The sequence below is a fragment of the Rana temporaria genome, chromosome 6 (assembly GCF_905171775.1).
Source record: "Rana temporaria chromosome 6, aRanTem1.1, whole genome shotgun sequence".
Classification (NCBI taxonomy): Eukaryota; Metazoa; Chordata; class Amphibia; order Anura; family Ranidae; genus Rana; species Rana temporaria.
Genome location: NC_053494.1, coordinates 221403766 through 221422723, shown reverse-complemented (window position 1 = coordinate 221422723; position 18958 = coordinate 221403766). Strand labels below are relative to the sequence as shown.

Here is an 18958-nt window from a genome sequence, read left to right as displayed (position 1 = left end):
GACAGCGGTGATCCCTGCTCCCCCCCCCTTCCAGACAGCGGTGATCCCTGCTCCCCCCCCCCTTCCAGACAGCGGTGATCCCTGCTCCCCCCCCTTCCAGACAGCGGTGATCCCTGCTCCCCCCCCCCCCCTTCCAGACAGCGGTGATCCCTGCTCTCCCCCCCCCCCCTTCCAGACAGCGGTGATCCCTGCTCCCCCCCTTTCCAGACAGCGGTGATCCCTGCTCCCCCCCCCCCTTCCAGACAGCGGTGATCCCTGCTCCCCCCCCCCCCCTTCCAGACAGCGGTGATCCCTGCCCCCCCCCCCCCTTCCAGACAGCGGTGATCCCTGCTCTCCCCCCCCCCCTTCCAGACAGCGGTGATCCCTGCTCCCCCCCCCCTTCCAGACAGCGGTGATCCCTGCTCCCCCCCCCCCCTTCCAGACAGCGGTGATCCCTGCTCCCCCCCCCCTTCCAGACAGCGGTGATCCCTGCTCCCCCCCCCCTTCCAGACAGCGGTGATCCCTGCTCCCCCCCCCCCCTCCCCAGACAGTGGTGATCCCTGCTCCCCCCCCCCCCTTCCAGACAGCGGTGATCCCTGCTCCCCCCCCCCTTCCAGACAGCGGTGATCCCTGCCCCCCCCCCCCTTCCAGACAGCGGTGATCCCTGCTCCCCCCCCCCCTTCCAGACAGCGGTGATCCCTGCTCCCCCCCCCCCTTCCAGACAGCGGTGATCCCTGCTCCCCCCCCTTCCAGGCAGCGGTGATCCCTGCTCCCCCCCCCCCCCCCCCGACAGTGGTGATCCCTGCTCCCTCTCCCTCCCAAGACAGCGGTGATCCCTGCTCCCTCTCCCTCCCAAGACAGCGGTGATTTTTTTTATTATTACAATTCTGCACTTTGCGGCGTCCTCTGCGGATCTCTATACATCGGTAGATTGTATGGTGTATATGAGGTGATTGTAGAATCGGGAGTCGTTTCTGGGAGATATCGGTGGAATCGCACACGTTGTCCTCAGTTCTCTCCTTCGTGTTTCCTGCGTTGGGTGGGGATTGCGTTGGGTGGATTGCGTGGGATGGATTGCGTTGGGTGGATTGCGGGGTCGATTGCTTTGGGTGGGTTGCGTTGGGTGGATTTGCGGTGTGGATTGCGTGGTGGGGATTGCGTTGGGTGGATTGCGAGGTGGATGACATCGCACAGATTTATTTTGGAAGTAGCGAGTCGCGGCTCAGCTTCCTGCCCTTCCTCCGCCTGGCGGTGTCTCTGCAGTGACCTTGTCCTTCATACAGGAGAAGACACAATATTCTGATAGATTGCGACTCTTAACAACAAATTCCATTCTGTGCATAGAGAGAGGGAGGGAGAGCCTGCGCATAGAGAGAGGGAGGGAGAGCCTGCGCATAGAGAGAGGGAGGGAGAGCCTGCGCATAGAGAGAGGGAGGGAGAGCCTGCGCATAGAGAGAGAGGGAGAGCCTGCGCATAGAGGGAGAGCCTGCGCATAGAGAGAGAGAGGGAGAGCCTGCGCATAGAGGGAGAGCCTGCGCACATAAAAAGAGAGGGAGCCTGCGCACAGAGAGAGGGGGAGTCTGTATATGTGGAGGGATTAACCGACAAGCCATAGGGAACTATAGACCCCACAAATAAGGCTTTGGGAAGATTTCATTGGCTGCTGTGATTGGGGGTGTATTTGGTTTATTGGACCCCCATAGTGATGAATTGTTACATTGTTTATATTTGTATTCATTTCTTTCTTCTCATAAAACCGCCCCTTCCTGTTGTTGTTGTTGTTGTTAGATCTCACACTTGCTGAGGGTGTAATAATGACACTTTTATCAGAGGCTACAATGTAACGTTATTATCAGACATAGAAGTGTATATAATAATATAATGTGTATAATAAGATCCGTTGCTCTCTCAGCAGTAACAATGTAACAATAATGGAGATGATGCCGACACTAGAAGTGTAATAATAATATAATGTGGATTTTTTCCCCTCCCCCGGCAGACGTTTGGCGGCTCGCAGGCGGTGGTGTCGCGATGTGACCTGATGGAGAATCTCCTGGGGAAGGGGTGCGGGGCGGAGCATATCGAGGGCCCCAACAGCAGCGTCAGTGTGAGGAAGAAGCTCCCCCTCAGCAGCAAAGGCTCCGGGTCCTCGCAGTCCGACATCATCCAGGTCACCCCCCAGAGCCTCTCCATGTCCCTGCGACCAGGTCAGTGACACTCCACCGCACTACAGTGATTGGCCCGACACTCCACCGCACTACAGTGATTGGCCCGACACTCCACCGCACTACAGTGATTGGCCCGACACTCCACCGCACTACAGTGATTGGCCCGACACTCCACCACACTACAGTGATTGGCCCGACACTCCACCACACTACAGTGATTGGCCCGACACTCCACCGCACTACAGTGATTGGCCCGACACTCCACCGCACTACAGTGATTGGCCCGACACTCCACCGCACTACAGTGATTGGCCCGACACTCCACCGCACTACAGTGATTGGCCCGACACTCCACCACACTACAGTGATTGGCCCGACACTCCACCACACTACAGTGATTGGCCCGACACTCCACCGCACTACAGTGATTGGCCCGACACTCCACCACACTACAGTGATTGGCCCGACACTCCCCCACACTACCGTGATTGGCCCGACACTCCCCCACACTACCGTGATTGGCCCGACACTCCACCACACTACAGTGATTGGCCCGACACTCCCCCACACTACCGTGATTGGCCCGACACTCCCCCACACTACCGTGATTGGCCCGACACTCCACCACACTACAGTGATTGGCCCGACACTCCACCACACTACAGTGATTGGCCCGACACTCCACCACACTACAGTGATTGGCCCGACACTCCACCATAGTACTCAGGAACTCAGCACAGGGATGGTGGGAACCCCTCATAATGGGCACAGCGGGTGTTCAGACCCGGGAACTCAGCACAGGGATGGTGGGAACCCCTCATAATGGGCACAGTGGGTGTACAGACCCGGGAACTCAGCACAGGGATGGTGGGGACCCCTCATAATGGGCACAGCGGGTGTACAGACCCGGGAACTCAGCACAGGGATGGTGGGAACCCCTCATAATGGGCACAGCGGGTGTTCAGACCCGGGAACTCAGCACAGGGATGGTGGGAACCCCTCATAATGGGCACAGCGGGTGTACAGACCCGGGAACTCAGCACAGGGATGGTGGGAACCCCTCATAATGGGGCACAGCGGGTGGACAGACCCGGGAACTCAGCACAGGGATGGTGGGAACCCCTCATAATGGGGCACAGCGGGTGGACAGAAAACGCACAATTTTAATGTTTTTCGGACGTATTTAATGTTTTGGCCTCCTGAGGTTCACTCTCCTCTCTCCTCCCCCTCCAGGTGCGGCGGCCTCCTTTAAGGTGCAGGTGAGGCAGGTGGAGGATTACCCGGTGGACCTCTATTACCTGATGGATTTATCTCTGTCCATGAAAGACGACCTGGAGAACATCCGGAATCTGGGGACGCGATTGGCCGAGGAGATGGCGAAACTCACCAGCAACTTCCGGCTGGGATTCGGGACTTTCGTAGACAAGAACGTCTCTCCGTTCTCCTATACGGCCCCCAAATATCAGAACAACCCCTGCACCGGGTAATTGTCATCGACGGGGGGGGGGCGGGCTGACATCCGGGGGGGCCGGGCTGAGATCTGGGGGGGAAGATTCAAAACCCTCCTTGGAGTGGGGATCGCTCTTCAGAGGGTCACCTGCCAGTGTGAACGACTCCCAATACCTAAAATGATACAATGTTACATCCAATACAAAGTCTATCGATCGATAATGATCTGAGGAGGATCAGGAGATTATTGATCAATGCACTTTGTGGTCGATGTAACATTGTATTATTGATACTCAGTGTAAGTTTTATATAATTATTGATCTCCTTTGGAATGTATCGGGTTTATCCCGAAGGATATTTGTAGCCGTTGATGGAAGGAAGATTATTGGTGGAAAAATTGTGAGCCTAATAAATACAAACTTGGCAGAAAGTCAAAACGGGAACCTAAAATCGGAAAAAATGTGATGTCAGCACCGAGCGCAACGTGTCACGGGGGGAGGAGTCCAGTCTGAGCGACGCTGAACGTGTCACAGGGGGGAGGAGTCCAGTCTGAGCGACGCTGAACGTGTCACGGGGGGAGGAGTCCAGTCTGAGCGATGCTGAACGTGTCACGGGGGGAGGAGTCTAGTCTGAGCGACGCTGAACGTGTCACGGGGGGGAGGAGTCCAGTCTGAGCGACGCTGAACGTGTCACGGGGGGAGGAGTTCAGTCTGAGCGACGCTGCACGTGTCACGGGGGGAGGAGTCCAGTCTGAGCGACTCTGAACATGTCGCGGGGGTGGAGTCTGAGCGACTCTGAACATGTCGCGGGGGAGGAGTCTGAGCGACTCTGAACATGTCGCAGGGGGAGGAGTCTGAGCGACTCAACATGTCGCAGGGGGAGGAGTCTGAGCGACTCTGAACATGTCGCAGGGGGAGGAGTCTGAGCGACTCTGAACATGTCGCAGGGGGAGGAGTCTGAGCGACTCTGAACATGTCGCAGGGGGAGGAGTCTGAGCGACTCTGAACATGTCGCAGGGGGAGGAGTCTGAGCGACTCTGAACATGTCGCAGGGGGAGGAGTCTGAGCGACTCTGAACATGTCACAGGGGGAGGAGTCTGACGCTGAACGTGTCACATCGTCCAGTCTGAGCGACGCTGAACGTGTCACGGGGGTGGAGTCCAGTCTGAGCGACGCTGAACGTGTCACGGGGGGGAGGAGTCCAGTCTGAGCGACGCTGAACGTGTCACGGGGGGAGGAGTCCAGTCTGAGCGACACTGAACGTGTCACGGGGGGAGGAGTCTGAGCGACTCTGAACATGTCACGGGGGGAGGAGTCTGAGCGACTCTGAACATGTCAGAGGGGGAGGAGTCTGAACCACGCTGCACATGTCGCGGGGGAGGAGTCCAGTCTGAGTGACGCTGCACATGTCACGGGGGAGGAGTCCAGTCTGAGCGACGCTGCACATGTCACGGGGGGAGGAGTCCAGTCTGAGCGACGCCGACCGTGTCACGGGGGGAGGGGTCCAGTCGCTGAATGTGTCGGCAGGTTTTGGCTGTGAGAAATCTGTCAAAAATCCAATGAAATAATTTTATAGGGCAATAAAACAATCCAATAAAAGATCAAATCCTCATCCAGAATGATTCATCGCAGCTGCAGTCTGTCCCGGGATCTCGGCGTGTGATCGCTTAATCATCATAATTCCCCCACAGGGGCGGCATTGCAGGGGGCAGACTGGGCAATTGCTTAGGGCCCCAGAATGACAGGTGCAGGGAGCTGGAATACTGGGTGTATGGGTTCCCCCACTTAAATCTAAACCACCTCTGCCTCTCTGCCTAACAATTTGAAGTTTGTTTTTCTCTGCAGCATGCTTGCAGGGAACAGGCTTTTGTGTTCAGACTGTGAATGTATCTCTACAGAGAGGCCACTGCTTCCTAAGCCAGAGAGCAAAGGTCTGTCTCTGCAGTATGCTGGCAGGGGACAGGCTTTTCTGCTCAGGCTTATTGTTATGGCACACCTGGAGTGTTCAGAGGACTTCGGTTGGGTGTTAAACCTTGGCAGTGTAAAGGGGTGTCTGTTGGCTGCAGGGAGCGCACATTTCTCTCCAGTCCTGCGCTCCTGACTCCTCGGCTGTGTCCTGCCGCTCCTGACTCCTCGGCTGTGTCCTGCCGCTCCTGACTCCTCGGCTGTGTCCTGCCGCTCCTGACTCCTCGGCTGTGTCCTGCCGCTCCTGACTCCTCGGCTGTGTCCTGCCGCTCCTGACTCCTCGGCTGTGTCCTGCCGCTCCTGACTCCTCGGCTGTGTCCTGCCGCTCCTGACTCCTCGGCTGTGTCCTGCCGCTCCTGACTCCTCGGCTGTGTCCTGCCGCTCCTGACTCCTCGGCTGTGTCCTGCCGCTCCTGACTCCTCGGCTGTGTCCTGCCCGCTCCTGACTCCTCGGCTGTGTCCTGCCGCTCCTGACTCCTCGGCTGTGTCCTGCCGCTCCTGACTCCTCGGCTGTGTCCTGCCGCTCCTGACTCCTCGGCTGGGTCCTGCCCGCTCCTCACTCGGCTGCTCCTTTTGTCTGGGACGGCTCTGTGTTTATTCTTTTGCCTTTCCTGGCTCGGGGCCACACAGCCCGGCACAGCGTGATCTGAAGGAGCCAATTTCAGCAGAATTATTCAGCGAGGAGGGAAGAGAGTCAACAAAGAGCCGTACATTTCTAGAATTCCCTGGAGCGCCCCGTCCTCGGCCTCCATTGTCCTCTAGAGTTTCCACTGCCCTCGCATCCACCTTTTTCTTACGGGACGGCGTCCAATCCCTCCTCGCTGGGCACTGCGCTCTGTGTAGATCGCATACTACAGAGGTCACCCTTCCCTGACCCCCCCCCCCCCCCCCCGCAGGCAGCGAAAACTAATAATCAATCTACATGGGAGGAGAAGGAGAGAGGCGTGTGTGACCTTCACTAGAAATCTTCATCTTCTAGTTCAGACACGTTCAGTCATCGCAGTCCTCCATATTCTGATCGTGTATTTACCATATAAGACACACCCCCAATTCTAAAAAAAAAAAACAGGGCGCCGTGTAAAATCTACTTAAAAACGGAAGTCAATGATCTGCAAATCTCGTAAATTCGAATTCTATTCACAATAGAAAATAGTAAACATATCAAATGTTTAAATTGAGAAAATGGCCAATTTTACAATTGATGGCAGCAACACATCTCAAAAAAGTTGGGGCGGGGCCACGTTTAGCATGGTGTAGCCTCCTTCTGGGAAGTGAGGAGACCGGTTGCTGGAGTTTGGGGAGGAATGTTCTCCTATTCTTGCCTAATATTGGAACTCTAACTGCTCAAGAGTCCTGGGGGGGTCGTATTTTTCCTTTTCAAGATGCGACAAATGTTTCCAATTGGTGAAAGGTCTGGACTGCCGGCAGCCACTTAAGGGCCTTCCCTGAAAAATGTTGTGTGGATGGGAGGGTGTGCCGCTCTAACACCTGGATCTATCTTTCAGCATGGATGGTGCCTATTCCAAATGTGCAAGATGCCCATTCCATACATGCAAATGCCACCCCCCCCCCTCCTTCCCCACACCATCAGTGATGCCCGATTCTGAACTGAGTGTTAACAAGCCGGAAGTGTTAAATCCGGAGGACACATCGCCCATGGTGGCCAAAAAGAATGTCAAATTTCCATTTGTCTGATCACAGAACAGTTCCACTTCGCAACAGACCATTTTAAATGAGATTTGGCCCAGAGAACCGTTTCCCACTTTGCAACAGACCATTTTAATTGTGTTTTGGCCCAGAGAACAGTTCTACACTTTGCAACAGACCATTTTAAAACAAACTTTGGCTCAGAGAACCATTTTTCACTTTGCAACAGACCATTTTACATGAGCTTTGGCCCAGAGAAGATGGCAGTGTTTCTGGATCATGTTCAGATATGGCTTCTTCTTTCCATGTTAGAGCTTCTATTTGTATTTGTGGTTGGCACAGTTATCTGTGTTCCCATTCAGTATTCCTGAGCCCATGCATGGTGGCCAAATAGAATGTCAAATTTCCATTTGTCTGACTACAGAACCGTTTTCCAATGTGCAACAGACAGTTTTAAACAAGCTTTGGCCCAGAGAACCGTTTTCCACTTTGCAACAGACCGTTTTAGATGAGCTTTGGCCCAGAGAAGACTGGTGTTTCTGGATCATGTTCAGGTATAGCTTCTTCTTTCCATGTTAGAGCTTTGCCTTGTATTTCTGGATGGAACAGCAATCTGTGTTCTTGAGCCCATGCATGGTGGCCAAATTTTTTTTTTAAATTTCCATTTTTTCTGACCACCACAGAACAGTTTTTTTCACTTTGCAACAGACCATCTTTAAAGAGCTTTGGCCCAGAGAACAGTTTTTTACTTTGCAACAGACCATTTTAGATGAGCTTTGGCTCAGAAAACAGTTTTTTACTTTGCAACAGACCATTTTAGATGAGCTTTGGCTCAGAAAACAGTTTTTTACTTTGCAACAGACCATTTTAAACAAGCTTTGGTCCCAAAAACAGTTTTTCACTTTGCAACAGACCATTTTAAATGAGCTTAGACCCAGAGAACAGTTTTCCACTTTGCAACAGACCATTTTAGATGAGCTTTGGCCCAGAGAAGAAGGCAGTGTTTCTGGATCATGTTCATATATGGCTTCTTTTCATGTTAGAGCTTCACCTTGTATTTGTGGATGGTACGGCGATCTGTGTTCCCATGCAGTATAACTGAGCCCATGCATGGTGGCCAAAAAAAAATCTAATTTCCATTAGTCTGACCACAGAACCGGTTTCCACTTTGCAACAGACCATTTTAAATATTTTTTTTGAATTGTATTTGGAATATGCACATATTTGTTTTAATTTATTCACATAAATATTTAGCGCGACTATATTTTTTCAATTTTTGACACTGTTTTATGTTGCACAGTTAGTCACAGCTTTTATTTTTGTTTCACTAATAATTTTGTCACAATGTGGTTGACACAGGTTTTCTTTGTATATTAGCGCAATTTCCCCCCCACCCTTTTTTTTTTTACATTTTAAATAAGCTTTGGCCCAGAGAACAGTTTTCCACTTTGCAACAGACCATTTTAAATGAGCTTTGGCCCAGAGAACAGTTTTCCACTTTGCAACAGACCATTTTAGATGAGCTTTGGCCCAGAGAAGACAGTGGTGTTTCTGGATCATGTTCAGATATGGCTTCTTCTTTCCATGTTAGAGCTTTGCCTTGTATTTCTGGATGGAACAGCAATCTGTGTTCCTGAGCCCATGCATAGTGGCCAAAAAAAATGTAAAATTTCCATTTTTTTCTGACCACCACAGAACAGTTTTTCACTTTGCAACAGACCATCTTAAAGAGCTTTGGCCCAGAGAACAGTTTTTCACTTTGCAACAGACAATTTTAGATGAGCTTTGGCTCAGAAAACTTTTTTTTACTTTGCAACAGACCATTTTAAATAAGCTTTGGCCCAGAGAACAGTTTTCCACTTTGCAACAGACCATTTTAAATGAGCTTTGGCCCAGAGAACAGTTTTCCACTTTGCAACAGACCATTTTAAATGAGCTTTGGCCCAGAGAAGACGGTGGTGTTTCTGAATCGAGTTCAGATATGGCTTCACACAGATTTCTTCAGATTCTCAGGATCTTATATTATATCCAGTAGATCGGAATGTTTCTCTGTGTGCTCTGTTCTCCTCCTCCTTCTCTCCCATACAGTCCTGTCTCTTTCTCTAGTATCTCATTATAGTCAACTCAGCAAAATGAATCCTATTGTTAGAAACAAAGTATCCTTTAGACACAATGGTGTTCCTTCCCGTCCCTTTGTTCCTCTTCTTGTCTAGAGGTTGTTATTGTTCTTCAGGTATCGGTATGAGGCGTGTGATTGGAGAGGAGGGGGGAGGGGAGGAACGATGGATTGTTGGTTCGGAGTCCCGGGAACTGGGTGATCGGAGTTACATAGTTGCTTTTTGTGGAAAAAAATGTATCATGGAAGAGATTGGAGGGGAGGAGCTGCAACTCGACGATCTTCCTGGTAAAGGGGGAGGGGCCTGACATGTCTATTTTTTCCATTAAAGTGGAACTTTTTTTTATTTTTATTATTATTATTGGAAAGACCCCAATGAAGTGTCGGCTGTAGAAATGACCCTCTGGATTTCGCACGCCGCTCTTTTTCTGGTCCAGCGACTGACAGTTCAGACTTTTGTACAGTGCAGAGATTGTACCATTCACTCTCCCTTTTTATAATTCTCCCCTCATCCATTCACAAAACACTTTTTTTTTATTCTGGTCACACAATGCAAGGCGTTCTGTGAATGGACAAGGGGAAATCCTTTTTACCCGCCCCTCGCCTCCCCTCGTCCATTCACAGAGCGCCTTGTGTGACCCGGATAAAGGTGTTTTGTGAATGGATGAGGGTAGAGGAAAGTCTGGCGGAGTGGGCATTCCTAGACGGGGGCTGTATTTGCATGCAGACTGCCCACATGGGGTGCCACGCCTCCATTGTTGAAAGAACTGAAATGGAAGAAAGGGGCGGGGGCCAGGGATAATCAGGCTGGGGAGCAAAGTCCTTGATGATGCTGGACCTCCTCCAGCCAGGAAATGAGGCGGGGCTCTGTTTTGATGCAGCTTCTGATGCACATGGTGAGAAGCTCACAGTGTTCAGCGAAGTTAGAGGAAGCCGTTTTAGTCCAGGAGAGGAGCCGATATCCACCTGTGCAAGACTGAAGGGGGGGGTGGAGGGGGATAGAAGACTGAAGGGGGGATGGAGGGGGATAGAAGACTGAAGGAGGAGAATATAAGACTGAAGGGGGATAGAAGACTGAAGGGGGGGGGGGGTGGAGGGGGATAGAAGACTGAAGGGGGGATGGAGGAAGGATACAAGACTGATGGGGAGGGGGGGTGGAGGGGGATTCAAGACTGAAGGGGGGATGGAGGGGGATACAAGACTGAAGGGGAGGGGATGGAGGAGGATAAAAGACTGAAGGGGGGATGGAGAGGGATATAAGACTGAAGGGGGAATGGAGGGGGATAGAAGACTGAAGGGGGGGGGGGGGGAGGGAGGATATAAGACTGAAGGGGGGGTGGAGGGGGATATAAGACTGAAGGGGGGGATTGAGGGGGATGGAAGACTGGAGGGGGGATGGAGGCGGATAGAAGACTGAAGGGGGGGGGGGATAGAGGAAGGATACACATCTGGGGGGGGGAGGTGGAGGGAGGATATAAGACTGAAAGGGGGGATAGGGGAAGGATACAAGACTGAGGGGGGGGGGGGGGGAGGGAGGATGTAAGACTGAAAGGGGGGATGGGGGAAGGACACAAGCCTGAGGGGGGGGGATATAAGACTGAAAGGGGGGGATGGAGGGGAATACAAGACTGGAGGGGGGGATGGAGGGGGATAAAGACTGGAGGGGGGGTGGAGGGGGGATACAAGTATGAAGGGGGGGGGGGGGGGGGGATAGAAGACTGAAGGGGGGATGGAGGGGGATAGAAGACTGAAGGGGGGGTGGAGGGGGATAGAAGACTGAAGGGGGGGATGGAGGGGGATAGAAGACTGAAGGGGGGATGGAGGGGGATAGAAGACTGAAGGGGGAATGGAGGGGGATAGAAGACTGAAGGGGGGGATGGAGGGGGATAGAAGACTGAAGGGGGGGATGGAGGGGGATAGAAGACTGAAGGGGGGGATAGAAGACTGAAGGGGGGGATGGAGGGGGATAGAAGACTGAAGGGGGGGATGGAGGGGGATAGAAGACTGAAGGGGGGGATGGAGGGGGATAGAAGACTGAAGGGGGGATGGAGGGGGATAGAAGACTGAAGGGGGGGTGGAGGGGGATAGAAGACTGAAGGGGGGGATGGAGGGGGATAGAAGACTGAAGGGGGGGATGGAGGGGGATAGAAGACTGAAGGGGGGGATGGAGGGGGATACAAGTCTGAGGGGGGGATGGAGGGGGATAAAGACTGAAGGGGGGATGGAGGGGGATACAAGACTGAAGGGGGGATGGAGGGGGATACAAGACTGAAGGGGGGGGGGATACAGGACTGAAGGGGGGTATAAAAGACTGAAGGGGGGGGTGGAGGGGGATAAAAGACTGAAGGGGGGGGGATACAAGACTGAAGGGGGGATGGAGGGGGATACAAGACTGAAGGGGGGGGGATACAGGACTGAAGGGGGGGATAAAAGACTGAAGGGGGGGATGGAGGGGGATAGAAGACTGAAGGGGGGGATGGAGAGGGATACAAGACTGAAGGGGGAATGGAGGGGGATAGAAGACTGAAGGGGGGGGGGGGGGGGGGGATATAAGACTGAAGGGGGGGTGGAGGGGGATATAAGACTGAAGGGGGGGATTGAGGGGGATGGAAGACTGGAGGGGGGATGGAGGCGGATAGAAGACTGAAGGGGGGGGGATAGAGGAAGGATACACATCTGGGGGGGGGGGGAGGTGGAGGGAGGATATAAGACTGAAAGGGGGGATAGGGGAAGGATACAAGACTGAGGGGGGGGGGGGGGGGGGGAGGATGTAAGACTGAAAGGGGGGATGGGGGAAGGACACAAGCCTGAGGGGGGGGGGATATAAGACTGAAAGGGGGGGATGGAGGGGAATACAAGACTGGAGGGGGGGATGGAGGGGGATAAAGACTGGAGGGGGATACAAGACTGAAGGGGGGGTGGAGGGGGGATACAAGTATGAAGGGGGGGGTGGAGGGGGATAGAAGACTGAAGGGGGGGATGGAGGGGGATAGAAGACTGAAGGGGGGGTGGAGGGGGATAGAAGACTGAAGGGGGGGGGAGGGGGATAGAAGACTGAAGGGGGGGGTGGAGGGGGATAAAAGACTGAAGGGGGGGGGGTACAAGACTGAAGGGGGGATGGAGGGGGATACAAGACTGAAGGGGGGGGGGATACAGGACTGAAGGGGGGGATAAAAGACTGAAGGGGGGGATGGAGGGGGATAGAAGACTGAAGGGGGGGATGGAGAGGGATACAAGACTGAAGGGGGGATGGAGGGGGATACAAGACTGAAGGGGCGGATGGAGGGGGATACAAGACTGAAGGGGGGATGGAGAGGGATACAAGACTGAAGGGGGGATGGAGGGGGATACAAGACTGAAGGGGGGGATGGAGGGGGATACAAGACTGAAGGGGGGATGGAGAGGGATACAAGACTGAAGGGGGGGATGGAGGGGGATAGAAGACTGAAGGGGGGGATGGAGAGGGATACAAGACTGAAGGGGGGATGGAGGGGGATACAAGACTGAAGGGGGGGATGGAGGGGGATACAAGACTGAAGGGGGGGATGGAGAGGGATACAAGACTGAAGGGGGGATGGAGGGGGATACAAGACTGAAGGGGGGGATGGAGGGGGATACAAGACTGAAGGGGGGATGGAGAGGGATACAAGACTGAAGGGGGGGATGGAGGGGGATAAAAGACTGAAGGGGGGGGGTGGAGAGGGACACAAGACTGAAGGGGGGGTGGAGGGGGATACAAGACTGAAGGGGGGGTGGAGGGGGATAAAAGACTGAAGGGGGGGGTGGAGGGGGATATAAGACTGAAGGGGGGGGATACAAGACTGGAGGGGGATAAAAGACTGAAGGGGGGGGATACAAGACTGAAGGGGGGGATATAAGACTGAAGGGGGGGATGGAGGGGGATACAAGACTGAAGGGGGGGATGAAGGGGGATAAAAGACTGAAGGGGGGGGGGGGGGGGGGACACAAGACTGAAGGGGGGGTGGAGGGGGATACAAGACTGAAGGGGGGGTGGAGGGGGATAAAAGACTGAAGGGGGGGGTGGAGGGGGATATAAGACTGAAGGGGGGGGGATACAAGACTGGAGGGGGATAAAAGACTGAAGGGGGGGGATACAAGACTGAAGGGGGGGATATAAGACTGAAGGGGGGGATGGAGGGGGATACAAGACTGAAGGGGGGGATGAAGGGGGATACAAGACTGAAGGGGGGGGGGATGGAGGGGGATAGAAGACTGAAGGGGGGATGGAGGGGCATAGAAGACTGAAGGGGAGATGGGGGAAGGATGTGAAGTGTCTGGCTGTCATGGCTCTGGGTACATTGTAGGGTAGGGGTGCTCTCTCCTCTGTGGACTGATTTGTTTTCCCTTTTCTCTCGCAGATTTAAGCAGTTCCCGAATTGCATTCCGTCCTTCGGCTTCCGGCACGTTCTCTCCCTCACCGATAAAGTCAGCAAGTTCAACGCCAAAGTGCAGAACCAGCTGGTCTCCCGGAACCGCGACGCCCCGGAAGGAGTCTTCGATGCCATCATGCAGGCCTCGGTGTGCCAAGTGAGTGCCATGGGGGGGAAAATGAGACTTCACCCGTAATACATGCCGAGAGGAGACGCCACTTCCTCCTCCGGGGACCACAAGTCTGAGTCCCACGGAAACTGCGGCTCTGGAATGTTCCGGTGTCAGTTGTGCAATCAGAGGAATGCTGAGGCTGCAGTTTCACATCCAAAACCTCAGATGCCCCCCCTCCCATCCCCCCTCCTCTCAGCCCCCCCCCCCCTCCCATCCCCCCTCCCAGGAGAAAAGACTTTGCAGGAAGAGTCTGTCCTCCAAAAAGTGATTATTCAGCTACAGATGGAGTCCAGTGAGCCTCTGACCCTTTCTATGTCTCCGTCCTCCGTGAGGGGTTCCCACCATCCCTGTGCTGAGTTCCCGGGTCTGTACACCCGCTGTGCACATTATGAGGGGTTCCCACCATGCCTGTGCTGAGTTCCCGGGTCTGTACACCCGCTGTGCCCATTATGAGGGGTTCCCACCATCCCTGTGCTGAGTTCCTGGGTCTGTACACCCGCTGTGCCCATTATGAGGGGTTCCCACCATCCCTGTGCCGAGTTCCCGGGTCTGTACACCCGCTGTGCCCATTATGAGGGGGTTCCCACCATCCCTGTGCTGAGTTCCCGGGTCTGTACCCCCCGCTGTGCCCCATTATGAGGGGGTTCCCACCATCCCTGTGCTGAGTTCCTGGGTCTGTACACCCGCTGTGCCCATTATGAGGGGTTCCCACCATCCCTGTGCCGAGTTCCCGGGTCTGTACACCCGCTGTGCCCATTATGAGGAGTTCCCACCATCCCTGTGCTGAGTTCCCGGGTCTGTACACCCGCTGTGCCCATTATGAGGGGTTCCCACCATCCCTGTGCTGAGTTCCCGGGTCTGTACACCCGCTGTGCCCCATTATGAGGGGTTCCCACCATCCCTGTGCTGAGTTCCCGGGTCTGTACACCCGCTGTGCCCATTATGAGGGGTTCCCACCATCCCTGAGCTGAGTTCCCGGGTCTGTACACCCGCTGTGCCCCATTATGAGGGGTTCCCACCATCCCTGTGCTGAGTTCCCGGGTCTGTACACCCGCTGTACCCATTATGAGGGGTTCCCACCATCCCTGTGCTGAGTTCCCGGGTCTGTACACCCGCTGTGCCCATTATGAGGGGTTCCCACCATCCCTGTGCCGAGTTCCCGGGTCTGTACACCTGCTGTGCCCATTATGAGGGGTTCCCACCATCCCTGTGCCGAGTTCCCGGGTCTGTACACCCGCTGTGCCCATTATGAGGAGTTCCCACCATCCCTGTGCTGAGTTCCCGGGTCTGTACACCCGCTGTGCCCATTATGAGGGGTTCCCACCATCCCTGTGCTGAGTTCCCGGGTCTGTACACCCGCTGTGCCCCATTATGAGGGGTTCCCACCATCCCTGTGCTGAGTTCCCGGGTCTGTACACCCGCTGTGCCCATTATGAGGGGTTCCCACCATCCCTGTGCTGAGGTCCCGGGTCTGTACACCCGCTGTGCCCCATTATGAGGGGTTCCCACCATCCCTGTGCTGAGTTCCCGGGTCTGTACACCCGCTGTGCCCATTATGAGGGGTTCCCACCATCCCTGAGCTGAGTTCCCGGGTCTGTACACTCGCTGTGCCCCATTATGAGGGGTTCCCACCATCCATGTGCTGAGTTCCCGGGTCTGTACACCCGCTGTACCCATTATGAGGGGTTCCCACCATCCCTGTGCTGAGTTCCCGGGTCTGTACACCCGCTGTGCCCATTATGAGGGGTTCCCACCATCCCTGTGCTGAGTTCCCGGGTCTGTACACCCGCTGTGCCCATTATGAGGGGTTCCCACCATCCCTGTGCCGAGTTCCCGGGTCTGTACACCTGCTGTGCCCATTATGAGGGGTTCCCACCATCCCTGTGCTGAGTTCCCGGGTCTGTACACCCGCTGTGCCCCATTATGAGGGGTTCCCACCATCCCTGAGCTGAGTTCCCGGGTCTGTACACTCGCTGTGCCCCATTATGAGGGGTTCCCACCATCCCTGTGCTGAGTTCCCGGGTCTGTACACCCGCTGTGCCCCATTATGAGGGGTTCCCACCATCCCTGAGCTGAGTTCCCGGGTCTGTACACCCGCTGTGCCCATTATGAGGGGTTCCCACCATCCCTGTGCTGAGTTCCCGGGTCTGTACACCCGCTGTACCCATTATGAGGGGTTCCCACCATCCCTGTGCTGAGTTCCCGGGTCTGTACACCCGCTGTGCACATTATGAGGGGTTCCCACCATCCCTGTGCCGAGTTCCCGGGTCTGTACACCCGCTGTGCCCATTATGAGGGGTTCCCACCATCCCTGTGCCGAGTTCCCGGGTCTGTACACCTGCTGTGCCCATTATGAGGGGTTCCCACCATCCCTGTGCTGAGTTCCCGGGTCTGTACACCCGCTGTGCCCATTATGAGGGGTTCCCACCATCCCTGTGCTGAGTTCCCGGGTCTGTACACCCGCTGTGCCCATTATGAGGAGTTCCCACCATCCCTGTGCTGAGTTCCCGGGTCTGTACACCCGCTGTGCCCATTATGAGGGGTTCCCACCATCCCTGTGCTGAGTTACCGGGTCTGTACACCCGCTGTGCCCATTATGAGGGGTTCCCACCATCCCTGTGCTGAGTTCCCGGGTCTGTACACCCGCTGTGCCCATTATGAGGGGTTCCCACCACCCCTGTGCTGAGTTCCCGGGTCTGTACACCCGCTGTGCCCATTATGAGGGGTTCCCACCCAGGACCCAGGAACTCGGCACAGGGATGGTGGGAACCCCTCATAATGGGCACAGCGGGGGTACAGACCCGGGAACTCGGCACAGGGATGGTGGGAACCCCTCATAATGGGCACAGCGGGTGTACAGACAGATTTGGGGTTGTCGAGTGTTTTGGTGAATAGTAGAGGAGGTGATTGTGTGGTTCTGTAGTGTGTGGTGAGTTGTTCTCCTCGGTCTCTCCGGGTTTCTCTCGGATCAGGACGTGTCTCTGCCCGGCACGGAGTTGGCATGAAGGAATGTTGGATGCGGAGTGTCGCTGGGCATGTTGGCGCAGAATTCTCGGCCCTGCACAGCGAACCCAGAAAGTTGTGTTTTGTGGAAATGAATCATCTGAGATCTCCGAGTCTTCATTAAACCTCAGCCTGTCCCGGCTTGTCGCATGCGGGGGAGGGGAGGGGCGGCTCGGAAGTTCCTCTCCTCTGTTCTCCGTGTGTTTGGCGCCGGATTCTACTTGATACTATTTGTATCTTTTTATGAAAAAAACAATCAAAGTGCCGCACAATATTCTACAATCACATCCTGTGTGTCAGGAGAAAACGCGTGTCTATATAAACCTAAACCAGTGTGTGTGTGTGTGTGTGTATATGTAGATCGGGGGCCCCAGAGAGCCCCTTCCTTAGATCGGGGGCCCCAGAGAGCCCCTTCCTTAGATCGGGGGCCCCAGAGAGCCCCTTCCTTAGATCGGGGGCCCCAGAGAGCCCCTTCCTTAGATCGAGGTCCCCAGAGAGCACCTTCCTTAGATTGGGGTCCCTAGAGAGCCCCAGGACCCAGTTGTGCCCATCTATGGAGCCTCACCAGTGCTCAGCAATGCACCCCCCACTGTAGTGTCCTCTGTCCCCTCCACCCCCCCTACTGTAGTGTCCTGCCGTCCCCTTCGCCCCCCACTGTAGTGTCCTGCCGTCCCCTTCGCCCCCCACTGTAGTGTCCTGCCGTCCCCTTCGCCCCCCACTGTAGTGTCCTGCCGTCCCCTTCGCCCCCCACTGTAGTGTCCTCCCGTCCCCTTCGCCCCCCACTGTAGTGTCCTCTGTCCCCTGCACCCCCCCCAATGTAGTGTCCTCCCGTCCCCTGCACCCCCCCCAATGTAGTGTCCTCCCGTCCCCTTCGCCCCCCACTGTAGTGTCCTCCCGTCCCCTGCACCCCCCCCAATGTAGTGTCCTCCCGTCCCCTGCACCCCCCCCAATGTAGTGTCCTCCCGTCCCCTTCGCCCCCCACTGTAGTGTCCTCCCGTCCCCTTCGCCCCCCACTGTAGTGTCCTCCCGTCCCCTTCGCCCCCCACTGTAGTGTCCTCCTGTCCCCTGCGCCCCCCCTGTAGTGTCCTCTGTCTTCCTGCACCCCCCCCCCCCCCCCCCCCAAACTGTTGTGTCCTCTGTCCTTTGCACATAGTCCTCTTAACAGAGTTCAAGTCCATTTCCCTTTCCCTACTTTCTGCCTTCCTGTCCTGAACTTCGTGAACCAGCCCAACAAGTTAATTAGCATATGAATAGGGGAAACCCGGCTTCCACTTATATTTTATGCTATAAAAATCGGGAAGATAGCCATAGCAACACAATTGTTAGTCCTTAGACCTGCGGTTCCCCATTCAGCGCAGCGGTGGCATCATCACATTGCCGCTTCCACCGTGACATGGGTGTCCACAGTCTTACTGATCCTCCACTCCTCTGTACAGAACAGAGTCATGTTGGGGTATCGTTAGAGTCCCCGCCCACTGCCAGAAAGCAAAGGACAGCTTGGAAGCTATTGGAGGGAGGTTCTATGCTGAGTCTGCCTAACATATTTCAGGCACTGGGGGATGGATGGATATCTCAGGGAGGGCCTTGCTCTCCAGTGAGCATGCTGGGGACACAGGAAGCTGTAGAGCCGCACCAGTGAATAGTGGGGGTGCACCCGGACCCCCCCCCCACCTGCAGTGTGACAGCTGTGTTTTTTATCATAATTCATCAAATTTTTCCATTTAGTGGTTGGGCTGGAGTTCCCCTTTAAGCAGCCCGTCCGTGTGAAGATCTTTCCCCTGCAGGACGGAGTTCATTAAACTCAGAAATATTTCAGTTGGATTTGGCAGCCGGAGGGAGGGGAGAGCAGCTGTCCGCAGCTGAGGCGATGTTTCCTATCGGAAGGTTGGCGTCCGTTCCCCGGCCGCGCAGAGCGTTGTGCTGATTGTTCGCAGATTGTGTGACATTGATGGATCGCAGCCAGATCTGCCGGATTTATTTTCCCTGGAACCGATCCCCCCCCAGCTGTGCCGTCCTCGTCCCCCCCATTGCGTGCGATATGGTGATCGGCGCAGAGGTCAGTGACCAGGA

At 55.1% G+C, this 18958-nt stretch overlaps 1 protein-coding gene across 1 annotated transcript in view; it reads left to right on the top strand.

Annotated features, from left to right (window-relative positions):
• The first annotated feature begins 1951 nt into the window (after positions 1–1951).
• Positions 1952–18958, top strand: part of ITGB5 (integrin subunit beta 5) — a 42756-nt gene continuing 25749 nt past the window's right edge. Inside the window, exons 1-3 of the mRNA XM_040358313.1 lie at positions 1952–2186; positions 3381–3630; positions 13702–13870. Of these exons, the coding sequence (XP_040214247.1) occupies positions 2021–2186; positions 3381–3630; positions 13702–13870 (585 nt within the window). The 5' untranslated portion in view covers positions 1952–2020. The remainder of the gene's footprint in view (positions 2187–3380; positions 3631–13701; positions 13871–18958) is intronic.